We start from the raw sequence: 19,920 nt of genomic DNA on the forward strand, positions 1-19,920 counted from the left end.
AACCGCAGCAGCTTTCACCGCTGCTTCCTCCGATTTTACAATTTTACCCACCACCGGTCCGTAAGCCTGAGCGCTGGGGCCACCCGGCTCGCCAAACCATCCTCACCGACTCCGCTAATCACCCGGACGACCCCCTGGGATGAAAGATCTGGCCGCGGCCGTACACTCCGTGGGCCCCAGGGAACGGGGCGAAGAAAAGATTACTAATCCCATTTTTAACCCCGCTCGCCGCCCTTCGCTTTGCGGGGGGTGGAGTGCGGGGCAGTGTAGTTTTTCGTGTATGCATATAAATAACTCCTCCCCTGCGCTCTCCCAAAGCCCACCCAGAGCTCTGTAGAAGAAGAGGCGAGGGGCGAACCGGAGCCACTCAGCGGCCACCTCACCGCACCACCGACTGCCCGCCCGCCTGCTCCTGCTCGCCGCCGCCCGCTGCTCTCGCCATTCCAGCTCCAGCGCTCGCCGCCTCAGCAGGCCGCAGCGCCTCTCCTCCTCCGCCCGCCCGCCCGCCCGCCGGCTGCCTTCCGGGTAAGCAAGCGCCGCCTGCCCGTGCCCGTCCCCGTGCCGCCGCCGGTTGCTGCTCCGCTTTCCGCGCGCTGTTTTGATCCGGTGCCGCTTGATCTGTTCGTGGCGGTTTGGGTGCTTTTCCGCCGGGGGTTGTTTGGCGCCACCATTTGCTCGATTTGGTTGTTCTTGGCTCCTTTTCCGCGGCGGATTTGCCCCTTTTTACCTCGCTTGCTTGATTTGCTGCCCCTCCTTTTCCGGTGGCTCGTAGATTGGGGTTCGCGGCTTTACCTCGCTCGCGTTGTTACTTGTTTCTACCCGGCCCATCTGTTTGGCCGTTCCCTTTCCCGCTCTTCATCTCGGGAAGGTTTCCACTTCTATTGTGTCTGTCTGTCCCTGTGTGGTATTCGGGGATCTTCTTCTTGTTTCCCCCCCCTTCAGTGAACTGCGAGCGCTCACGGATCCTGCCGCGTCCTGTGTCTCCATTGCAGATGAGAAGCGGCGCAACCGGGGCGGCGGAAGTGTGGTCGGCGTGAGGCTTCGTCGGAGTCCGTGAACGCGCCGACAAGGATCCTGGAGATCAAGCGCATGGGTTCCTTGGAGGCCCGGTACCGGCCGGCCGGGGCAGCGTAAGATCTCCCCCCTCCCTCCCGATCTAAAGCAAACCTTCCCTCCCCTCCCTCCCTCACGCCACCCCTCCTGCTCGTCACGCTTTCGAGCTGGTTCTGCTTGCAGTGGATAGCGTGCTGGCTCAGATGCGCGCTTTGCCTGAGCCATGTGCGCTCATGTGCAGGCGTGCAGCATGCTGGACTGGCTTCCAACTAAGCTGGTACTGATGCCGGTGTCTCTGGTGGAGACTATCCTCCTCCATCCTTATCGTGTAACCTCGCAGGAGTGCTGCGGTACCACTGCCATGTACCCTGCACAAGATGCCGTTCGTTTCCTGCTGGCCGCCGTTCCTGTTCACCATGCCCTGCCCCCTCCTGGCCTCGTCAATAACTTCCCCTGATTTTGTAGGTGGTGCAGGTAGTGGTGGTTGTGCCTTCATGACATCCTCCACCCGTCCATCCGTTCGTCCTCACATTTTGCCATTCCCAGAGAAACGGCAAAGAAACTTGCTCTTTTCCCCATCCAGCTCTGAGCTACTGATGTAGTTTATATGCGCTCCTGCCGTTGATGGTTCGCTGTCGTCAAGGCGATGCGTTTCAAACGTGTAAATCTGCCCGTCCTCACTCGTCGGTTCTCCCGGTTTCTCCTGGCCGAAAATTGCTCACTTTTGTGATTACATATAGATGCTACTAACGTGCAACGTTTCGGTTTGAGTGAAACTTTTTTTTTGTTGCTGCATAAAGCGCGCAGCCAGGCGTCGGTGGCCATCCATGTGCTCTTGCTGCCGTTTTTGACCCCAAAGACTGCTCCTTGCGGCAGCAAGGCCATTAAATCCCTTCACTGCACGTAATAGTTTCATGTGCAGGGGCTGCTGCGGGGGCAATACGGCTGCCACGTTGAGCAGGTCAGCTACTGCTGCTGCTTTGTGCTGCCTCTGGCACAGGACCGTTGAATTGCCACGCTTGGCGTGTAGGAAATTCTGGGTTTTGATGTGTGACCTACCGGTGATTTCGGCTATCTTGGTCGGGTCCATATTTCTGGGCCAAATTTTCTTCATGGTGTCTACGGTAGTACTGCAAAAGGAACGGCTTCTTCTCTGCATCTGGGATTAATCATATGTGCAGCTTTTTTTGTTGCGTGTTTCACGGTATTCAAACCGCTGGCGGCCCGAAGCTAAGCGTGCTCTTGCGATTTGATTTGAGACGAAGAACATGGGGGGTTAGGTACCTGGCATCTTCGTGCTTAATGATGCTCTCCTTTCCCAAAAGATGTGACTAATAAAGTTCAGCTGTGGGGAATAACGGAGGCCACTAATTTTCTTTTGGCTCCTTTTTAATTCTCCGTGCTGGGAGTGGATTTTTCCTTTAGCCTTTTTTCTTCCATAGCCGAACCACTTTAGTTTGATTGAGCACTTTCCCTTTATACATTTGTGATACTGCCAAGTTTTTCCACTAAAAAAAGATGTGTTTCAGTGCTTTAGTTTTTGTTTTACAAGGCAGTTCTGTCCACAGATGCCACCACGTGTCAGTGGATCCACCTCTTCCCAAACAAAAAAATCTATAACACCAGTGCCAACTTCTAGGAAACTTAAAACACCACCAGCAGAATAACTTTATTACTATGCCGTTCTATCTTTCTAGTAGAACTAAGATTTAGTAAAAAATTGGGACCAGGTAATGTTACCCTGATAATATAGTTAGTTTGGCATGGACCTGCTGAAGAGTCTATTGCTTTTGTAATTTGTGTAAAAACAGTGATCTCATAAGCTGCAAATTGCATTATTCCTTCAGCAATTTACTACGGACAATTTTTCACAGGTGCAATTCTCCATTCTATCACCATAAATGGTCTAATCCTACCTTGACCGACCAATTTTTGAAGACTGCCTTGTGCCCACAAATAGACGCAATACAAATCAATTTTATTTTCAATTTTTTAAGGACTAGGATTACTAATTGCTGTGCAAATAGTTGCATGGAAGAGTTTGCTGTCCTTAACACTGTTTTGTGTTTTGTTTATACTTTTTACAGTGAGGACACAGCTAAGAGAAGGACTCAGAAAAGCAAAAGTTTCAAAGAGGTTGAAAAATTTGATGTTTTTGTACTGGAGAAAAGCTCGGGATGCAAATTCAGATCCTTGCAACTTTTGCTCTTTGCTATCATGTCTGCTGCATTTCTAACCCTCCTATACACACCGTCTGTGTATGAACATCAGCTACAGTCAAGCTCTCGGTTAGTACACTTGCGCATGAATCATATGATTGTCCAGTATTGTGTTAAGGGGATCATGACCCCACCCCCACCCCCACCCCCCAAAAAAGGTTCATGGTGTGTTTCCTATGGTTGGAGTTTAGTAGTTGTTTGTATAACAACACTAAGTATATTACAATGGTGCTTACACTGGTGTGATGGTTTGCAGACTTGTCAATGGGTGGATATGGGATAAGAGAAGTTCTGATCCCCTATATGTATCTTCTGCCAGCATTCAATGGGAAGATGTATATAAAAGTATTCAAAATCTGAATGGTGGTGAACAAAAGCTCAAAGTTGCACTCCTGAATTTTAACAGAACTGAGTTTGGCACTTGGACAGATATGCTCCCAGAAAGTGATTTTTCAGTCGTAAGACTAGAGCATGCCAATGAAACCATTACCTGGCAGACTCTCTATCCTGAATGGATAGATGAGGAGGAAGAAACAGAGATACCATCTTGCCCTTCGCTTCCAGATCCAAATTTTCCAAGATCGACACACTTCGATGTTGTTGCTGTTAAGCTTCCCTGTTCTCGTGTGGCGGGTTGGTCAAGAGATGTTGCACGGCTGCATTTGCAGTTATCAGCAGCAAAAATAGCAGCGACCACGGCAAGAAGCAATGGTGGAGTCCATGTGCTCTTTGTGACTGATTGCTTCCCGATTCCAAATCTCTTCTCTTGCAAGAACCTGGTGAAACGCGAAGGCAATGCTTGGCTGTACAAACCTGATGTGAAGGCTCTACAGGAGAAGCTCAGGCTACCTGTTGGTTCCTGTGAGCTTGCTGTTCCACTGAACGCAAAAGGTAAGTTGATTAATGTCTCAATTTGGTAATAGCTTCCCATTCAAAAGCCACATTGTTCCCAGTGTACCCCATGCACATATCCAGTTCATAAATAAATAAATAAATAAATGCAAATATCCACAAAACCCAGTAACTTTTCTATGAGCTATGGTTGCATGCAATTAGCATGTGCTATACAGTGAAAAACAATGCTGCAATCATCACAGTTTAGTATTAGAACTGTATCATTTCCTGGAACAAGTTGGTCAGACATTATCTTGCTTTATGTAGGCATGCATAGTAAACTTGTCAGAAAAGTCAAAATATATCTATTTCCCTTCTATGTTTTTCCTGGAATGATGAAAATTTCCTTTTCATTGCAGCACGACTTTACACAGTGGACAGACGCAGAGAAGCATATGCTACAATACTGCATTCAGCAAGTGAATATGTTTGTGGTGCAATCACAGCAGCTCAAAGCATTCGCCAAGCAGGATCTACAAGAGACCTTGTTATTCTTGTTGATGAGACAATAAGTGATCACCACCGCAAGGGGCTGGAATCTGCGGGGTGGAAGGTCAGGATAATAGAGAGGATCCGGAACCCTAAGGCTGAACGTGATGCCTACAACGAATGGAACTACAGCAAATTCCGGCTATGGCAGCTTACAGATTATGACAAGGTTATATTCATTGATGCCGATCTCCTTATCCTTAGGAATATTGATTTCTTGTTTGCAATGCCGGAAATCACTGCAACTGGCAACAATGCAACACTGTTCAACTCTGGAGTGATGGTCATTGAGCCCTCGAACTGCACATTCCAGTTACTGATGGAGCACATCAATGAGATAACATCGTACAACGGTGGTGACCAGGGCTACCTGAATGAGATATTCACATGGTGGCATCGCATTCCAAAACACATGAACTTCTTGAAGCATTTCTGGGAGGGCGATGAAGAGGCAGTGAAGGCAAAGAAGACTAGGTTGTTTGGGGCTAACCCGCCAATCCTTTATGTCCTTCACTACTTGGGCCGGAAGCCATGGTTGTGCTTCCGGGACTACGACTGCAACTGGAATGTTGAAATTCTGCGGGAGTTTGCGAGTAATGTTGCGCATGCTCGCTGGTGGAAGGTGCACAACAAGATGCCGAAGAAGCTTCAGAGCTATTGCCTTCTGAGGTCAAGGCTGAAGGCCGGGTTGGAGTGGGAGCGGCGGCAGGCTGAGAAAGCAAACTTCACTGACGGGCACTGGAAAAGGAACATAACTGATCCAAGGCTGAAAACCTGCTTTGAGAAGTTCTGCTTCTGGGAGAGCATGCTGTGGCATTGGGGTGAGAACAAGACCAACTCGACAAAGAACAATCCGGCACCTGCGCTGCCTGCTGCGAGCCTGTCGAGCTCATGAGATCTGTAGATAGCTTTGCTGAGAGTAGTATACCCAGATACAAAACTTCCGAAGCTCCATACATACATAGCAACAGCTTTGTAAAGGTAGGCCTCTTCCCGAATGACTCTATACCTCTGTTGGCCATCACTCCAGCGCCCTCCCGCTGCTTTTTGATGGCTGGCAAATTTTTTTGGTTTCTTCTGCTAATAATTCGTCAGTATAGGCTGTTTTCCTTTCTGGCTGTAGAGTCCTGTCCGGGGTCTGTTGCTTCATGTTTCATCGGCTATTGCTGTGCTGCAGTACGCCGCCTGGTTTGTTGATGTATGGTGGTTGAACGGTTTCAGTGATCAATCTGGAGTGATGCAACAATGAGATTGCTGACCAGCAAACACTGCGTCATTTTGTCATGAATATGATGGATGCCACTTTTTGTGCCGCTATGTGGAAGCTGGATTAGCTCAACTGCAGGCTGCTGGGGACCGAAAAAATGATGCTGTGTTGGAGTGCTGTTTGAGGACAAACGGGCCGCTGCCTTTGAGCTCGTTGCACGCTTGCTGCACTTCTATGTTCCTCGGCCTGTGCCACCTAACCATTGCCAGCATTCAAATGCCGTGCTTCGCTACCGATGCCGAGCAAGCATCATCATTGCATCTACTGATACGTTTGCTGTGTTCGTTGCTGCTCTGTCAAAGAACACGAGATGCATCATCATTCGCCGGATCCCATGATCTCGGTCATGTTCAGTTCCTTGGCGACGCGGTCTTTTGCAGCTCAGCTCGCTTTTCCAACAGCAGCCCACCTAAAAAGCACGGGGACTAGGCTGTACGAGGCTCTCCCGGCGGTGGCAATCGCTCGTTCTCCCTCCCGAGACACTGTGCAATGTACATGCTCCCTCCCTGATTGATGAGTGAGCATCCCTTGTCGCCCACGATTGGGGTGGTTGGTTGGATGTTTGCGCTGCAAGTGACGGGGGTCACTGGGATTCGGTCTCTTCCTCACGGCCGCCCACTAGGAGAGATCCCAGGAATGCGTCCAGATCTGACGCAACGCACGGTTTCACTAGCAGTGCCAGTACACCGGAACCACGGGAGAAGGCGCTGGGTGCTGCATCCAACTACTACTCGTACTCTCCTGTTCGTCGTGTGCCAGTCCCGCGCGCGTCGGCGTCGCGTTGCGAGCTGAGCTCGCTATTTTATGCCGCCCTGCCGGTGGCGCGCCACGGACCAGAGCGCCCCGTCGTTGTCCGTACCGCGGCGTACTACAATATTTTGCCATGGCCTCTTGGTAGGGGACGGGTTCGAGGTACACGCGGCGGCGGCGGCGGTGGGACCCCCGGCGTCTCTCCGCCTCGGCGCGGGCACGAGCTAGGGGGACGCGGCAATGGAACGCCACCTCCCTTGCGTCGGTCAGTCAGACGCATGCACGGCGGCATGGGCATGGGCATGGGCATGGCATGGACCGACCACTCCAGTCTCCGCTCCACACTCCACTCGGTGCCCTAGGCCCTAGGGGGCGCGCCAGGCCGGAGACCACCCGCTGCGCTAGCGCCGGCACGGGCCCTGTTTGGTTGTCTCGGTACAAATTTTGATCAATAATTAAGGGTGCAAAATAAAGTTAATTTATAAAACTAACTCCACAGTCTTGCGCTATTTCGCGAGACGAATCTAATGGTGTCTTTGATCGCATAATTAAAAGTTGGTACTGTAGCATTACTGTAGGTAATCATAAATTAATTATCATCATTAGATTTGTCACGAAAAATTATGCTCATCTATGAAAAAATTTTACAAATAAACTTCATTTAATACTTCATACATGTAAGATTCTCTTGTCGTGCTAGTTGCACTACCAACCAGAAACCAAACGGGGCCACAGTGACACGCGTCTCGCCGCGTCGGGCACCTGTCGCGCGGCCGGCTTGGACAAGGAGCGGAGGGGCAGCAGGGTGATGTCCTGATGCCAGCCTTTGGGCTTTTGACCGGGCAAAGCGGGGGAGAAACAACAAAGGAGGGAACTGGTCGCGGCCTCGTGGGGCAGGGGCACTGCGGGTACGAGTACGACTAGCGCTGCTGGACAGTCGGCGCTCGGCACCTGTGCTGGCCCTGCCGTTGGCAACGCGGAGGGCATGGGTTCTCGCCTTCTCGGCCTTTACATCCACATGGTGGAGACGTCGTGCTCGAGCAGGGGACGGGGAGGAGTCCCGCGGTTGGTTGGCCTCTCGCCGTCACGCGGCAGCGGTGGCGCGCCACGTTGCCGGTGTAGTCCGGTCCGGATGGCTGAGGGCTACGGGTGGTAATGGGTTATGGCATTGTTGCTCCCTTCATAATTCTATTTGGTCCTTTATTTCTTTAGCTCAAAATTAAAAAAGATTATGATCATATCCTTTTAGGGTCCAGCTTTTAGATTATCTAGGCAAAAAATTCTGAGGCCCCGTTTGGTTTGTTTTGTGCTAGTTTATACTAGGAATAGTAATATTTTGACCACTAATTACGATGTCAAACTAAGTCAGTTTACAAAATCAACTCTATAACTCTTGCGTTAGGAACTCTGAAGAATCTAATGAGACTTTTGACCGCGTAATTAGAGAATTGTTACTGTAGTATTAATGTAGCCAATCATTAATTAATTATCGTCATTAAATTCGTCGCGAAAAGTTATACCCATCCTAAAGAGATTTTGTAAATAGACTTTGTTTAATACAACATGCGAGATTTTTATCTCGGATTGCGTGCGCTAAAGAAACTGTGCTATTCAACCAAACAAGGCCTGGGCATCCGTCAGGGTCTCGGGGACGCAGGGTTTACGGTCGGCGACCGCGGGGACGCCGCGATGTGCAGCCGTGAGATTTAGCCCAGATTGAATATGCTGCCTATTTTTTGGGGCTGCTCGAGCGGACCTGTCGCTAGGACAACCCGCCCACAAAATTTTAGATTTTGGGTCTAAATTAGTTCAACAAACCGACCCAGCGGATTTGTTCTGGGCAATTTTTGTTGCTGGAATAATTGTTATTGTTCTAGCAACAAAAAAAATTATTCTCACAATAAAAAAGTATTCCATCTTTTGCGATAATTTAACTGTCGCAACTCCTTACATTTACATACTCTTTTTTTTTTTGTGTTCCCTCTCCCCAGCAAAAAAAAAAACCCCAGCTAATAAACGCTAAGGAAATGTAAGCTGAAATAAAGCAAAGCGGCCCATGATGCAGCCCAAACTAAGTCGTTTGATGTCAGTTTCCCCTGGGCTGCGAGGCCGACTATAAAGGACATCAGCACCATTCGGGGCATTACCAACCTCTGGGCTGCATTTCCCGTTCGTCGATTTCACATGCTTGTGCGGCCCAGACCAGTTTATGCGGTTTTCCTTTTCCTTTTGAACCGGGTCCGTGGAGTGACTAGGTAGCATTCGAGTGATTTCCGTTGTCGTCTCACTCGATTTTTCAAACAATACAAACATATCACTTAGCAGTTTTATGGTGATAAAAAATTAAGTGAATAGGAAAACAAAATCAGTCGAATTCTAGACCAGTGCAAAACAGAAAAAACGAGCGAAAATCAAACCCAAATCAACCAGAAAATTGTACGCTACAATCAAAACTGAAACAACACAGAGAAATGTTAACGGTAGGGCCCATGCAAGGACTTTCACACCTCATGCAGAAAACAACACAGAAAACTGAAACGATCACAAGCGAATGCTATCCAAACTAGAAAACATATGAAATCGGACGCTGGAAAAAGCTCAATTAATATTCACGCCATGGATAGCTACAATCGCGACGTGTAGCATTTCAGGAACCGGTTGCGCTGCAGACACGCATCTTCTTTGATCTCTTCCTCACGGACTCCTCATGTTCACCGCTCTCAAGCCGCCGACCGGAGCAACAAGATTTCTTGGTATCCCGTCACACGCCAATAGCGACTCAGCAGCCACAAGCCTCACGACGGCCTCGATGGCTCCGGCAAGCTTTGCCTTGGGTGTCACCCTGTCCTGCGTGTGTGCGACTGTGCCGCGTAGTAGTTGCCAAAAGGGCTGATAGAAGATACTAATGGGCTCAAATTTGGGCGTATAAAACAGAAACAAAAGGCCAACTACATATGTAAGGTAGAAACTACAGGCCCATTACAAGGGAAATAATCTACTGATGGGAGCAGTAGAAAATTACTCGACTGATATTTGGGAATTACGTTTTTTTATATAAGAGGCCGGTGGTTGTTATCTATAGAGGTATAACAAAGCCTGACGGTGTTTGCACCTCAGTATCCGTGAAATCAATAAAGGGTGGTACCCCTAAAAAAATCAATAAAAGGTGGTGACTTCCATAAATAAAAGCTTGACGTCCGTTTTTCTTTTTGGAAAGAAGAAGAAAAAGACATTAGCTTAAAAAACTACTTCCTCCATCCTAAAAAAATCATCATAGAAATTTAAGAACAAATTAAAAAGAAAGTAAAATGACTATATTTGCTCCTATTTATTACCGATATTTGATACTAATAGATTATTGCATGCATATCCGCTTTCTAAATATGATAAAATGATTTGTTTTTAGATAAATTTTGAATCCTATAATAACTTGTTTTTTTGGAGGGAGGGAGTACATGTCTTCGAAAGTAAACCGATACTGCACGTCGAAAAGGAAACATGTATGATAACTTCGTCACCATGCTGAACGCCTCAAACCAGACCCTACGTTTACTCATCGGCAGTGTCACACTTGTTTAGATGCGTAGGATATAGCAAGTGATCCGTGACTATAATAATAACTAACAGTGCGATATATCTCCATACAGTGCATCAAACATTTCGGCTCACGACCTCCCTTTTTGTGAGTTGTGACCTGGACTCATGGCGTCCGGAAGTGGGTGGGCGCCGATCCACGACGGTGACTCCCGCATGCTCCCCAACCCTCATCTTTCGGTTGGATCGTTGCCTCGTTGGGCGGCGCCGCACATGTGGCGATGAAGGGCACTGCAAAAAGACGCAGGCACGCAGCCAAGCAGTGCTGCAGTGAATCAGTGGGGGACCACCACGGACTGGCGAGGGCGAGGCGACGATCAATGCTGTTTGCCAGGACCTCTGGACCTGCCAATTGCGGAAACTGCACGCCGTGGCGCCGCGCAGCTCCTCCGCCTGTCAATTTCGTGCTCCACCATGGCGCCACTTCACTCTGCCATTTCTTCCAGGCCACTCTTCCTTTTGTGGCCACAGAAATTAGCAGAGTTTCAGTCCATCGGGTTTAACTTGTGCTTTAACTTGCTCTCCATAACTGCAATGCAGTTCATGGTCAGGGGCAGCATGCCAATTGTTCGACACGACTGTTCATCATACATTCTCTACGGATGTTGCTAAGCTTTGGGTATCCACTCGTGGCCCTGGATGAAGTTGGCGACGCTGTACGCGTCGACGTGGTCCTCGGGCACCTGGCTGCTCCACGCCACTCTCCTGCCGGCGGCGGCGCCAGGCCCGGCGCTGCCGAACTCGCCGTAGTAGAGGGTGCTGAGCGCGAAGTCATCCTTCCAGGGCATCCATCCCTGCGGCTGCACGATCTCCGCGAGCGTGCACCGGAGGTACACCGTCCGGGAGTACTCCTTCCATGGCCGGCCCAGGTAGACGCGGTGCGCGTCGGGGTTCTGCCGGTAGAGCGCCATGTACTCGTCGCTGCCGTTGACGGCGCAGCTGCTGAGCACGATCCCCGTGGGCTGGGCCGGGTCGGTGCGGCCCTGCGCCGTGACGGCGTCGTTCTCGCCCTTGTCCGGGCGCAGCTGCCGGGGCAGGACGACGAGGGCGGTGGCGTGGAGCACCGCCGCGGAGTTGCCGAAGACGAAGTCGACGGTGCCGGCGACGCGGCAGCGGGTGTAGAAGTGGCGCATGGCGTGCGCGTACAGCGTGTCCTGGTGGCCCAGCAGCTCCACGCCGTCCAGCACCGTGCGGTCGCCCGTGGAGCGGAACGCCACCGCCTGGTGCGCGTCGGGGCCCGCCGTGTTGGAGATGGTCAGGTCGCGCGCCATGAACCCGTCCGCCAGCACGCCTGCGCTCACAGAACCGAGCAGAGAAAGATGAAAAAAAAATCAGCATGTATTGAGGTTTGTGGGCCCGACCGAGGCACCGGAAAGTGGAGTGCTTTGGAATGGATAGCCTAGGAGCAGGCGCTCCCCTCGTGACGAGGCTGCGCAGCATTGTCGCTACCCGGGACATGCATTTGCGGTCACCTAGTACTAGTGTATTGCACTTGGCCACTATGAATTTTTAAATCAAATGCTAGTCAAAAGATCACTACGCATGCAGCGCACATTGCGCCATAGCCTAAAGGGTTAGAGCAACTTTTCCATTAGGCGTTTCCGGAAGCAACTTTTTTGCTCATCAAGCCCAGATTTGACATTTCAAATTTCCCTTCCAAAAACGAAGGCTCAAAAAAAAAAACTACCTGAAAACTTCATTCCTGATGAGCTCCAACCAACCTACAGTGCCGAATTCTGAAAACTTCATTTCTCAGCATGTGGCGTGTCGGACGACAAAAGCCAAGAGTGAAAGAAAGAAAGGCCTGCGTCCCACCATCTAATCCACGGAGAGCGTTTCTTGTGCGGCCAAACGGCTCCGGTCACGGGGGGATCGCATTGATTCCATGCACGTACACACGCGTACGGCGCGGCAGGGAGCAATTGAGTACGCTCGGCCACGGGCCACCAGTGCAATACGCCTACGCCGTACACCGGTACACGGGGGCAGAATACGTAGAAAGGGGCGTGGGGAATACGCGGGTTCGTACGCACCTACGGTGGCCGTGTTGAAGGTGGACACGCCGGGCGTGTCGGCGTTGAGGTCGCCGGTGATCACCGTCCTCCCCATGCCGTCGCCCACGAGCACCACGTTCGTCTTCTCCCACGGCACGCTCACGGTCTCCCTGTACACGCCCTCCTTCACGCGCACCACGAACGGCCCCTCGCCGTAGTCCGGCGCGGCCGCCACCGCCTCGCGCACCGTCTTGTAGTCGCACCCCGCGGCGCACACCGTCGCGTTCGCGGGCAGCCCTCGCGGCACGCCGAGCGCGTCGACATCGGGCTCCGCCTCCTTGGACGCGGCCGCGGCGGGCGGCCAGTACCCATCGCGCTCCGTCTGCGGCGGGCGCCACAGGGAGGTCTCGTCGCCGTACCGCTGCCGCGCGGCGAGCATGGAGATGTAGTTGCTGTTGACCGAGATGGTCTCGTCGAGGTAGGCCATGGCGTCGGAGATGGCCCGGGAGAAGTTGACGTACTTGTACGCGGACCAGCAGTCGTAGAGGTGGAGCAGCGCGGTGGAGGCGGAGAGCAGCGACGGCGCGGGGGACGGCGCGAGGCGGCGGGAGGAGAGGGACAGGAAGGTGAGGCAGTTGGTGGCGGCGTTGGAGAGGTTCACGTTGGAGGAGGCGGCGAGGACGGACTTGGCCGTGGAGACGGCGGGCGGGATGCGGGCGCGGAGCGCGGTGAGCGTGGCGCCGAGGAGGTCGGAGGCGGAGGCGTCGGAGCCGGCACCGGAGAGCGTGGCGACGCAGGCCGGCTGGAAGCGGGTGGCGTTGCAGGCCAGGAGGACGGCGAGCGGCGCCGAGCCGGAGGACGCCGGTGCCGCGGCCGGCGACGGGGACGGGGTACTGCGGTGGTGGTGGTGGCGGGAGGAGAGGGAGGAGGGGAGATGGAGGAGGACGAGGACGAGGAGAGGGAGGAGGCGAGGAGCCGGAGGCGGCGGCATTGTTGATGGTTGGAGTGCTTGTGCGTGTGCGGGCGCGCGACTGCGAGGGGGGAGCGGTGCGGGGTCGGCGAGTCGCCACTGGAGAGGGTGCGGCGCGGTGGTCGGGGTGGTTATTGGGGAGGGACGGAGGCGGGCAGGCCCGGCCGGCGGCTCGATTGGGGAAGGCGTTAAGAGCTTTTTCCAAAAATCTACTCTCTAAATTATCATTTAGAAAGTCATTTAAATGAAAATCATTTTTTATATTTTTATTTTTCCAACAGTTTTTCTATATTTTATTTGTAGTCTAGAGTCATTCTTACTCCCTCCTTTATAAGGCACGGTGGAACATGGCACGGTCTTCCAAACAATACTTTGACCATTTATTTGTCATATATTATATCACTTATGATTATAAATTTATAATCATTGTAAACTATATTTGATGACGAATCTAATCATATAAAATTTACATTATAAAAATTAAAAATTAATAGTTAAATTATTGGTCAAAGATATAAATGTTTGAATCTTGATATGCGTGTGCGCCTTATAAACGAGGAAGGAGGGAGTACTTTCCATCTTCATTTGAAGAGTTTGTTGGAGGGTAATTTTTCATCAAAATCTCTATTTTTATAAATTAGAAAAGATATAAAGAATATCTTAAAGATGCTCTGTGGATCTCAGTCCATCCTATAAGGGACGGATTGAATTAGGCTAGGACCACCCATCCTCGCGCCCCCCGCTGACATGCACACAATCCAGTTCACCAACTAAATTGTACCCAGAAAACACAACTCTGTAAAGATCAACGCTTCCAAACACTCCTGCCTCCAATCCAACGGCCCTGGATCGTTGGCTTCAACGCGTTGAAGCGGAATCGCGTTGAGCCCGCGCGTCGCCCGCCCCTCTGCCCCCCGCGGCCCGCGTTCGATTTCCTACCAAAAGTAGTGGCGCTTCTTCTTCCTCCCGGCGGGATCCCGCGTGCCGGCTTCCAATTCCAGCGCCCACCTCCGCGGCTCCGCCTCGCCCGCAGCCGGCCCCTACGCCGCCTCCGGCCGTCGCGAACCGCACCCTGCGCCGAGTCCGGCCGTGGCCTCCACCCGTGGCCGCCTACGCCTGCGCCTCCTCCGCCCGTGGCCGCGGCGGCCTCCGGGTCCGACGCGGCCGCCTCCTGCGCCGGCCTGAAGCCTCGGGCCTCGCCCGTGGCCGTGTCCGGCCGTGGCCGCGGCCGCCTCCGGGTCCGCCTCCGGGTCCGACGCGTCGCGGAAGGAGGGGGACGGCGACACGAGCGCCGGGGAGCCGTGAAGGAGGGGCGGAACGAGGCGCTGGCGAGGGAGGGGCACGGCCGCGAGCAGGTTCGTCCGCCGATGCCGTGGCCCGCAGGCGGGCTCGGCCGCCGCTGCCGGCACGCGCGCGGGTTCGGCCGCCGCCGCCGGCACGCGCGCGGGTTCGGCCGCCGCCGCCGGCACGCGCGCGGGTTCGGCCGCCGCCGCCAGCACGCGCGCAGGCGCAGGATCCGACTACCACTCAAAAGGAGGTGCACCCATCGAGCGCCCTGAAGAGAGCTGAAGGTGAGTAGATGGGACTTGCTCGATTTCACCTGCAGCTATGTTTTTTTTTTGACTGGATCTGCAGCGATGCTGATTCTTGCTGTTGTGGTAGTGCTGTAGTGATGCCTCCTTTTTGAGTGGTAGTTTCCCATGAGTTCTATGGATTTGCCGATCGAAACACAGAGCAGGTAGGCTGGAGCTCCAGTACCAAGACTGCAGACAGGTGAATAGATGATTATGCAAAATACTAACCAACGATTGACTGACTAATAATAGCATATGTTTAGATGTGAAGATATGTACCAAATGTGTGCGTGCCAGTCTGTAGGTTCTGAGTCTAATTGTCTTTTACTTTTTTTTTCTTGCACAAGATAGTTACAATGGTGGCCAATGTTATCGAATTGTTCCGTCATAGACAATGCAAATATTTTGATTGCAATTTGCAATGCTGGATGGAGTGGCAGATTTTATATTCTGCTGACCAAGCATAAGTTTTCAGGTTTTCTATTTTGTATTTAGGAAACTAGCTGGCAGCATCATTTGTATGCATGTTGATTAGTCACCACCTTTCTTAAAGTGTTTCTGTTTCATGTGTCCTGTAGGGCATTCTTCTTGAATAGAGCTGAGAAGAGTCAACTATTTCAGCAGCAAGGCATTACCATAAGCATTGGAGAAGTAACTTCCACAATGAAGCCCATAGTTCGTGAGATATGGCAAATCCCACAAAGAGTAAAGAAGCTAATAGAGCTCTTACCTCATCAAGAGGTACGGTTTCTTTTTCATCTGAACCTGCACATGGGCTGATTTCATTTTGTGTGTGGGTATGAAATGCAACAGTCTATGGTAAGTAATTTAAAAATTAGAGAACTAATTTGCAATTGGATCATCATTTGCTTATTGCCTAATAAATCCAGTATATGTATATGCATACAAATGGAATTGGTTCCTCATATGGCGTTCACAGTATGTCTTTTCCTCCTGTTCCAATCAGATTTGTAGAGCACCACTGAGGTGATTGTAAAAAAGAAAGAAACTTTGGGGGCAAGGTAAATCACATAATCAAGCTAACTGCGATTTTCTGGGGCATTGTCTTCTAACAGCATCAAGGTCAAGACCGACGGTAAACTGCAAGGTAGAAGAATCACAAGATGATGCCATGACATGTTATCAAGCTCCAATGGTAAGCTACCATATAAAAGATCAAGTTCTTGCTAACTCCCACGAGCAAAACATGATGCCCACATTGCTATGGACCTGGTTCGCGTTCTCTTACACTACTGGACTAATATGCAGTACTTTATGATTTGATTTGCTCGCAGCGGTAACAAAATTAACTTCCACAGTCTACCAGTGACACCTCAACAAGCTTGCTGCTGCCTAGGTGAGCTCTTCCCTTTTCCTTCCTTTTGGTATATGTCCATGCCTATAGTCTGTTCATGTATACATGGCAATGGTGTTTTTTCAGCTATCCATGGTATTTTTGGTCGGCGCTGGTTGAGATGGGCAACACCTGGGTCATTGTTGCTGTCTATGGCTCTCGAGAGGTGGAGTCCCCTACTCTGATTAGTGTGATTTCACATTCTTATGGGCACATTATGTTTTAGGAAATGCTTCTGAGGGGATGTTCTTATGGGCACAACATGTTTGTGGCATATATTTTTAGGCCAATAATTTGGTGCTTCTGAAATGGAATGTTAATACATGAAACTTTTTCTCTGTTGAAACGTTGTCATTAAGGGTAAGCAAAATGGAGTGCAACTCGTGCCAGCCCTTGTCAAAAGGATGCTGGACAAAGGCATGTTTTTGTTTGGCTACATGAATTTGCTGGGTGTGATGGCAGTGAGAAGCAGGTCAAGGGCTTGACTGCATTGCAGAATAAACGAGTCAAATTTGCCTGTGACAAGTATGTGATTTTTGCCAGTGTGAAGTCAAGCATTAGCATTTGTATTTTCAGTATATTGCACCAAAGAGTACTTAGATTATTGACACAACAACATGAGTTTTTAGTATGGTTTTTTATCCTTGTGTTGGTGTTTCAAGTAATTTGCACCTATGGATACATAAATAAGATTGGTGACATATTTTTCACCTCACTGATGCACACTCAGTGAGACACTGCATTTACACTACTTCATGATTTGCAGTTTACACACTTCCTGTGAGGTTATGATCCTTCCAGTTTTATTTGAACATAATCTCATTAAGATGGACCTTTGCTTCCTCTTAATTTCCTTAAGGCCTGATTCGAGAATTGTTATGCTGTGTTAATGGGTTGGAAATATAACATCATAACTTCAGGGGCAGCCTGCCAGTCCGTTCTTTTTGTGATGAGAAAATTTATGCAAATGCACTTCTATTACTAGACACATTTCATCTACCTCCAGGGTGCGGAGTTTGAGCTTGATAGCATCAAGAAATTGTCAAAGGAGTATGCTGAAGCCAAAGAATTGGCCCTTGCATGTGCTTGCCCCCTTGTTACCTGTGCCTTACATTTTCTACATGTGTGTACGATTTTGGAACTTTACTTACTAGAGCACTGGTTTGAACCTTCTGCTATCCGCTTACCCTTACTTTCCACCTTGACAGAGGCAGGCCAAACCGTTGACCTTGAAGATGCTGAGCACTTCCTTCAGAGTGATACACTTTTTGGCGACAAGATAGATGAGATCGTCAAAGAATGGGATGCAATTGTGCAATTGAGAGGTGGTAAATCATTCTCTCATTCGGAACAGCTGTAGAACTTGTAATCTAAATGTAATACCTTTGGAAAGTTATTTGGTGATGTGCATCTTTCTGGTATGCTCTAGCATAAACACAAGTGTTATTTAGGTGTTTGTTGATGCGGAGCAACAATTATACAATTATGATTTGTGTTATCCCAAATCTTAGACATGTTTTTTTCAGCCACACTGCATCATGGATATGCCAACATGTTTTTTGAAATCAAAAATCGTGAAATTGTAGTGGCATGGATCCAACTGACCTAGGGGAAAATTCGATTCATGCCACCACAACTCCATGAAATTGGGTTTCACGTTGAAAATCATGGCACTCAATGGCATCGATTTCAACATGAAATCAAAAATCGTGAAATTGTAGTGGCATGGATCCAACTGACCCTTTTTTAATCCGCTGGTAACATGCTTCTCACCATTCTGAGATCCTTCATTTACAGATAGTTCTTAGCATTATATTGTTTTTTACTGATATGATGTATACACGAAATTATTGCTCTATATTGATTTATGATGTATACATTTACAGATGTGTTGTATATTGCTCTATACACGAAATTATTTTATACACCTGCATCAATTATCTGATGATTATGGTCAAGTAGGATGTGTGTACAGCTGAATTTAATGTGCCTCCCATTTTTTTGGATTTGATGAATCAGATACCTCTGGATTCTGGTAGTGATACACAAGGTAGCTACTGGATAAGAATATAGCCAAGCAAAGAGGTTGCTTCTTGCTGTGTGAGTTGCTTGAGAGAGAAGAGAGCAGAAATGAGCTTCTCCATCAGAATAGGAAGAGCAGAAAAGGAAATTTGCTTCCTGCTGTACAAGGTAGCTAGCTCCTGATTTTGTTTTTATACGATCTGCGAGTTCATCTATACTTCTAAAGGCCTGAGAGTATCGTAAGAACATACTATCTAAATCGAATGAAACATATATATTTTCTCTTTTCATTGTTTTGATGTGTATGGATGAAGTGTCACCCATAGCGATAGCACAGGCAAGCTAACTATCCGAGATAAGACATGGGCAACCAAATTAACTGGATGACGTGTTCTGTGTCCCATTGCAGGGATGTTGAGGAAGCAAAAGCTGCGGTATGCTTGGAAGGGATTCGGCAAAAGCAAAAGCTACAACATGTATTGCTTTGTGTACGTTTGAAATTTACTCGTGGCGTTAGCACGGGCACCTTACTAGTAGATGCAAATGTAACGGAAAGTAGGACGAAAGCATTCATGCCCGGCGGGGGTGTGAATCCTCCGGTTGATTTTGCTCCCATTTTTATCGATTTGATTACATGCTTCAGTGTCCCTGATGGTAACGCGACCACTAATACCAATAGTTACCTATGGCACCGTAGGCTATAGCTAAAAAAATATGTGGTAGACGCAGACGCTGGAGTACTCCGTATTGCACCCCATTATTTGCCATTGCGGTGTTTAGACAAATGTTACCAAATTGCGGTGTTAAGATAAAAAAAAATGTTTACATGATGTATGATTTAGACCACGATATAGCATTTGTTTCAAATAGACGTATTCATTTAACTTCTACCTCGTTCGAGCTCTGTTCAGCTGGTTTGTCAGCTAACTAGTCAGCAGTATTTTTTTCTCACACCAACTCAGTATCAGCCACTAGCCAGTAGCCAGCAAACTATACTTTTCTCTAAAAACAAATTAGTACCAGCTATCAGCCACACTTAGCCGAACAACAAATTGTACTTTTTCTCTGAAAACAAATCAGTACCAACTAACAGCCACACTCGGCCATACAGAACGGATCTTACCTAGGTTGTCAACGCCACTCCTGAACGACTATGATGCCGATCCAATCTATACAAGTAGCCATTGTCACCACGTTCGCCATATGTGCACATCTATTCTCCAAGCTCGCTTGGTTAGCACGAGCTGGCCCTCCCATTAATTTATTGCAACTAGAACCACCACCACCACCCACAAACTCTTAATAAAATGCCATAGGAGAATGCAGACAGAAATGGCCAGTCACATGTTTGTGAAAAAAGACTTCTTGTCCAGGCCCTTTGGTCTAACTGTTCGGGGAAGGACGAGGAGCTATTTGAGTATTTTGGTGATAAAGCTTGGCGGTGGTCGGTAGCTTGTGCTAATTTAAAGCACTGGTGATTGATTAGCTGACAAGCCAAATAAACAGAGTGGAAAAAAAACATAAGCCACATAATGGCCTACATGTAAAATAACATGATGGTCACCTTTTGTTTTAGCCGTGTCTAATGCTGAACTTTGTGGTCACTAGGAGGACGATTCACAATTGTTCAATGTTCCAAATACTAGTCAGGATCTAAAGATGCCATTGAAACCACTTTTCGTGCCCTTGGAAACTCGCATAGCTACTGGCTACTAGTTACTAGTAAGGATAGTTGGTTTA

At 49.3% G+C, this 19,920-nt stretch overlaps 3 protein-coding genes across 25 annotated transcripts; 2 read left to right on the top strand and 1 right to left on the bottom strand.

Annotated features, from left to right (window-relative positions):
• Positions 1-273: 273 nt before the first annotated feature.
• LOC120676244 (UDP-glucuronate:xylan alpha-glucuronosyltransferase 1-like) lies at positions 274-5,972 on the top strand. 6 transcript variants are annotated; one of them, XR_005675735.1, is made up of 7 exons: positions 315-525; positions 993-1,130; positions 1,295-1,330; positions 3,141-3,341; positions 3,529-4,163; positions 4,526-5,636; positions 5,779-5,972. XR_005675735.1 is itself a non-coding variant. In XM_039957475.1 (6 exons), exons 2-6 carry the CDS (start codon positions 1,090-1,092, stop codon positions 5,548-5,550), a joined length of 1,938 nt encoding a protein of 645 aa, XP_039813409.1. In that variant the 5' UTR covers positions 315-525; positions 993-1,089; the 3' UTR covers positions 5,551-5,972. The 6 variants fall into 6 exon arrangements, 4 of the variants coding, with proteins under 4 accessions (XP_039813411.1, XP_039813409.1, XP_039813412.1 ...); XR_005675736.1 differs by lacking the exon at positions 1,295-1,330 and having other exon boundaries at positions 274-525; XM_039957475.1 differs by having other exon boundaries at positions 4,526-5,972.
• A 4,783-nt stretch (positions 5,973-10,755) lies between these two features.
• On the bottom strand, positions 10,756-13,368 carry LOC120676283 (probable pectinesterase/pectinesterase inhibitor 51). Its single transcript, XM_039957519.1, has 2 exons — positions 12,300-13,368; positions 10,756-11,557 (listed from the first exon to the last, which is right to left on the bottom strand). The coding sequence occupies exons 1-2, from the start codon at positions 13,249-13,251 to the stop codon at positions 10,875-10,877; spliced, it is 1,635 nt and encodes a 544-aa protein (XP_039813453.1). The 5' UTR covers positions 13,252-13,368; the 3' UTR covers positions 10,756-10,874.
• Positions 13,369-14,708: 1,340 nt separating this feature from the next.
• LOC120676414 lies at positions 14,709-18,243 on the top strand. 18 transcript variants are annotated; one of them, XR_005675821.1, is made up of 7 exons: positions 14,915-15,003; positions 15,383-15,545; positions 15,881-15,960; positions 16,100-16,161; positions 16,246-16,324; positions 17,367-17,483; positions 18,178-18,243. XR_005675821.1 is itself a non-coding variant. In XM_039957679.1 (3 exons), exons 1-3 carry the CDS (start codon positions 16,217-16,219, stop codon positions 18,195-18,197), a joined length of 447 nt encoding a protein of 148 aa, XP_039813613.1. In that variant the 5' UTR covers positions 16,168-16,216; the 3' UTR covers positions 18,198-18,243. The 18 variants fall into 18 exon arrangements, 1 of the variants encoding a protein (XP_039813613.1); XR_005675823.1 differs by lacking the exon at positions 18,178-18,243 and adding an exon at positions 17,685-17,722; XR_005675816.1 differs by lacking the exon at positions 18,178-18,243 and adding an exon at positions 17,165-17,281 and having other exon boundaries at positions 17,367-17,683.
• Positions 18,244-19,920: the final 1,677 nt, after the last annotated feature.

Source organism: Panicum virgatum, chromosome 5N (genome assembly GCF_016808335.1).
Source record: "Panicum virgatum strain AP13 chromosome 5N, P.virgatum_v5, whole genome shotgun sequence".
NCBI lineage: Eukaryota > Viridiplantae > Streptophyta > Magnoliopsida > Poales > Poaceae > Panicum > Panicum virgatum.

Coding starts and splice junctions, on each gene's coding strand:
- LOC120676283 (XM_039957519.1), bottom strand. CDS start 13,251: ATGCCGCCGCCTCCGGCTCCTCGCCTCCTCCCTCTCCTCGTCCTCGTC. Junction 11,558..12,299: donor CTTCAACACGGCCACCGTAG/GTGCGTACGAAC, acceptor CTGTGAGCGCAG/GCGTGCTGGCGGACGGGTTC.
- LOC120676414 (XM_039957679.1), top strand. CDS start 16,217: ATGTATACATGGCAATGGTGTTTTTTCAGCTATCCATGGTATTTTTGG. Junction 16,325..17,164: donor CTGTCTATGGCTCTCGAGAG/GTGGAGTCCCCT, acceptor ATCTACCTCCAG/GGTGCGGAGTTTGAGCTTGA. Junction 17,484..18,177: donor TGCAATTGTGCAATTGAGAG/GTGGTAAATCAT, acceptor TTGATGAATCAG/ATACCTCTGGATTCTGGTAG.
- LOC120676244 (XM_039957475.1), top strand. CDS start 1,090: ATGGGTTCCTTGGAGGCCCGGTACCGGCCGGCCGGGGCAGC. Junction 3,342..3,528: donor CAGCTACAGTCAAGCTCTCG/GTTAGTACACTT, acceptor GATGGTTTGCAG/ACTTGTCAATGGGTGGATAT. Junction 4,164..4,525: donor TGTTCCACTGAACGCAAAAG/GTAAGTTGATTA, acceptor TTTTCATTGCAG/CACGACTTTACACAGTGGAC.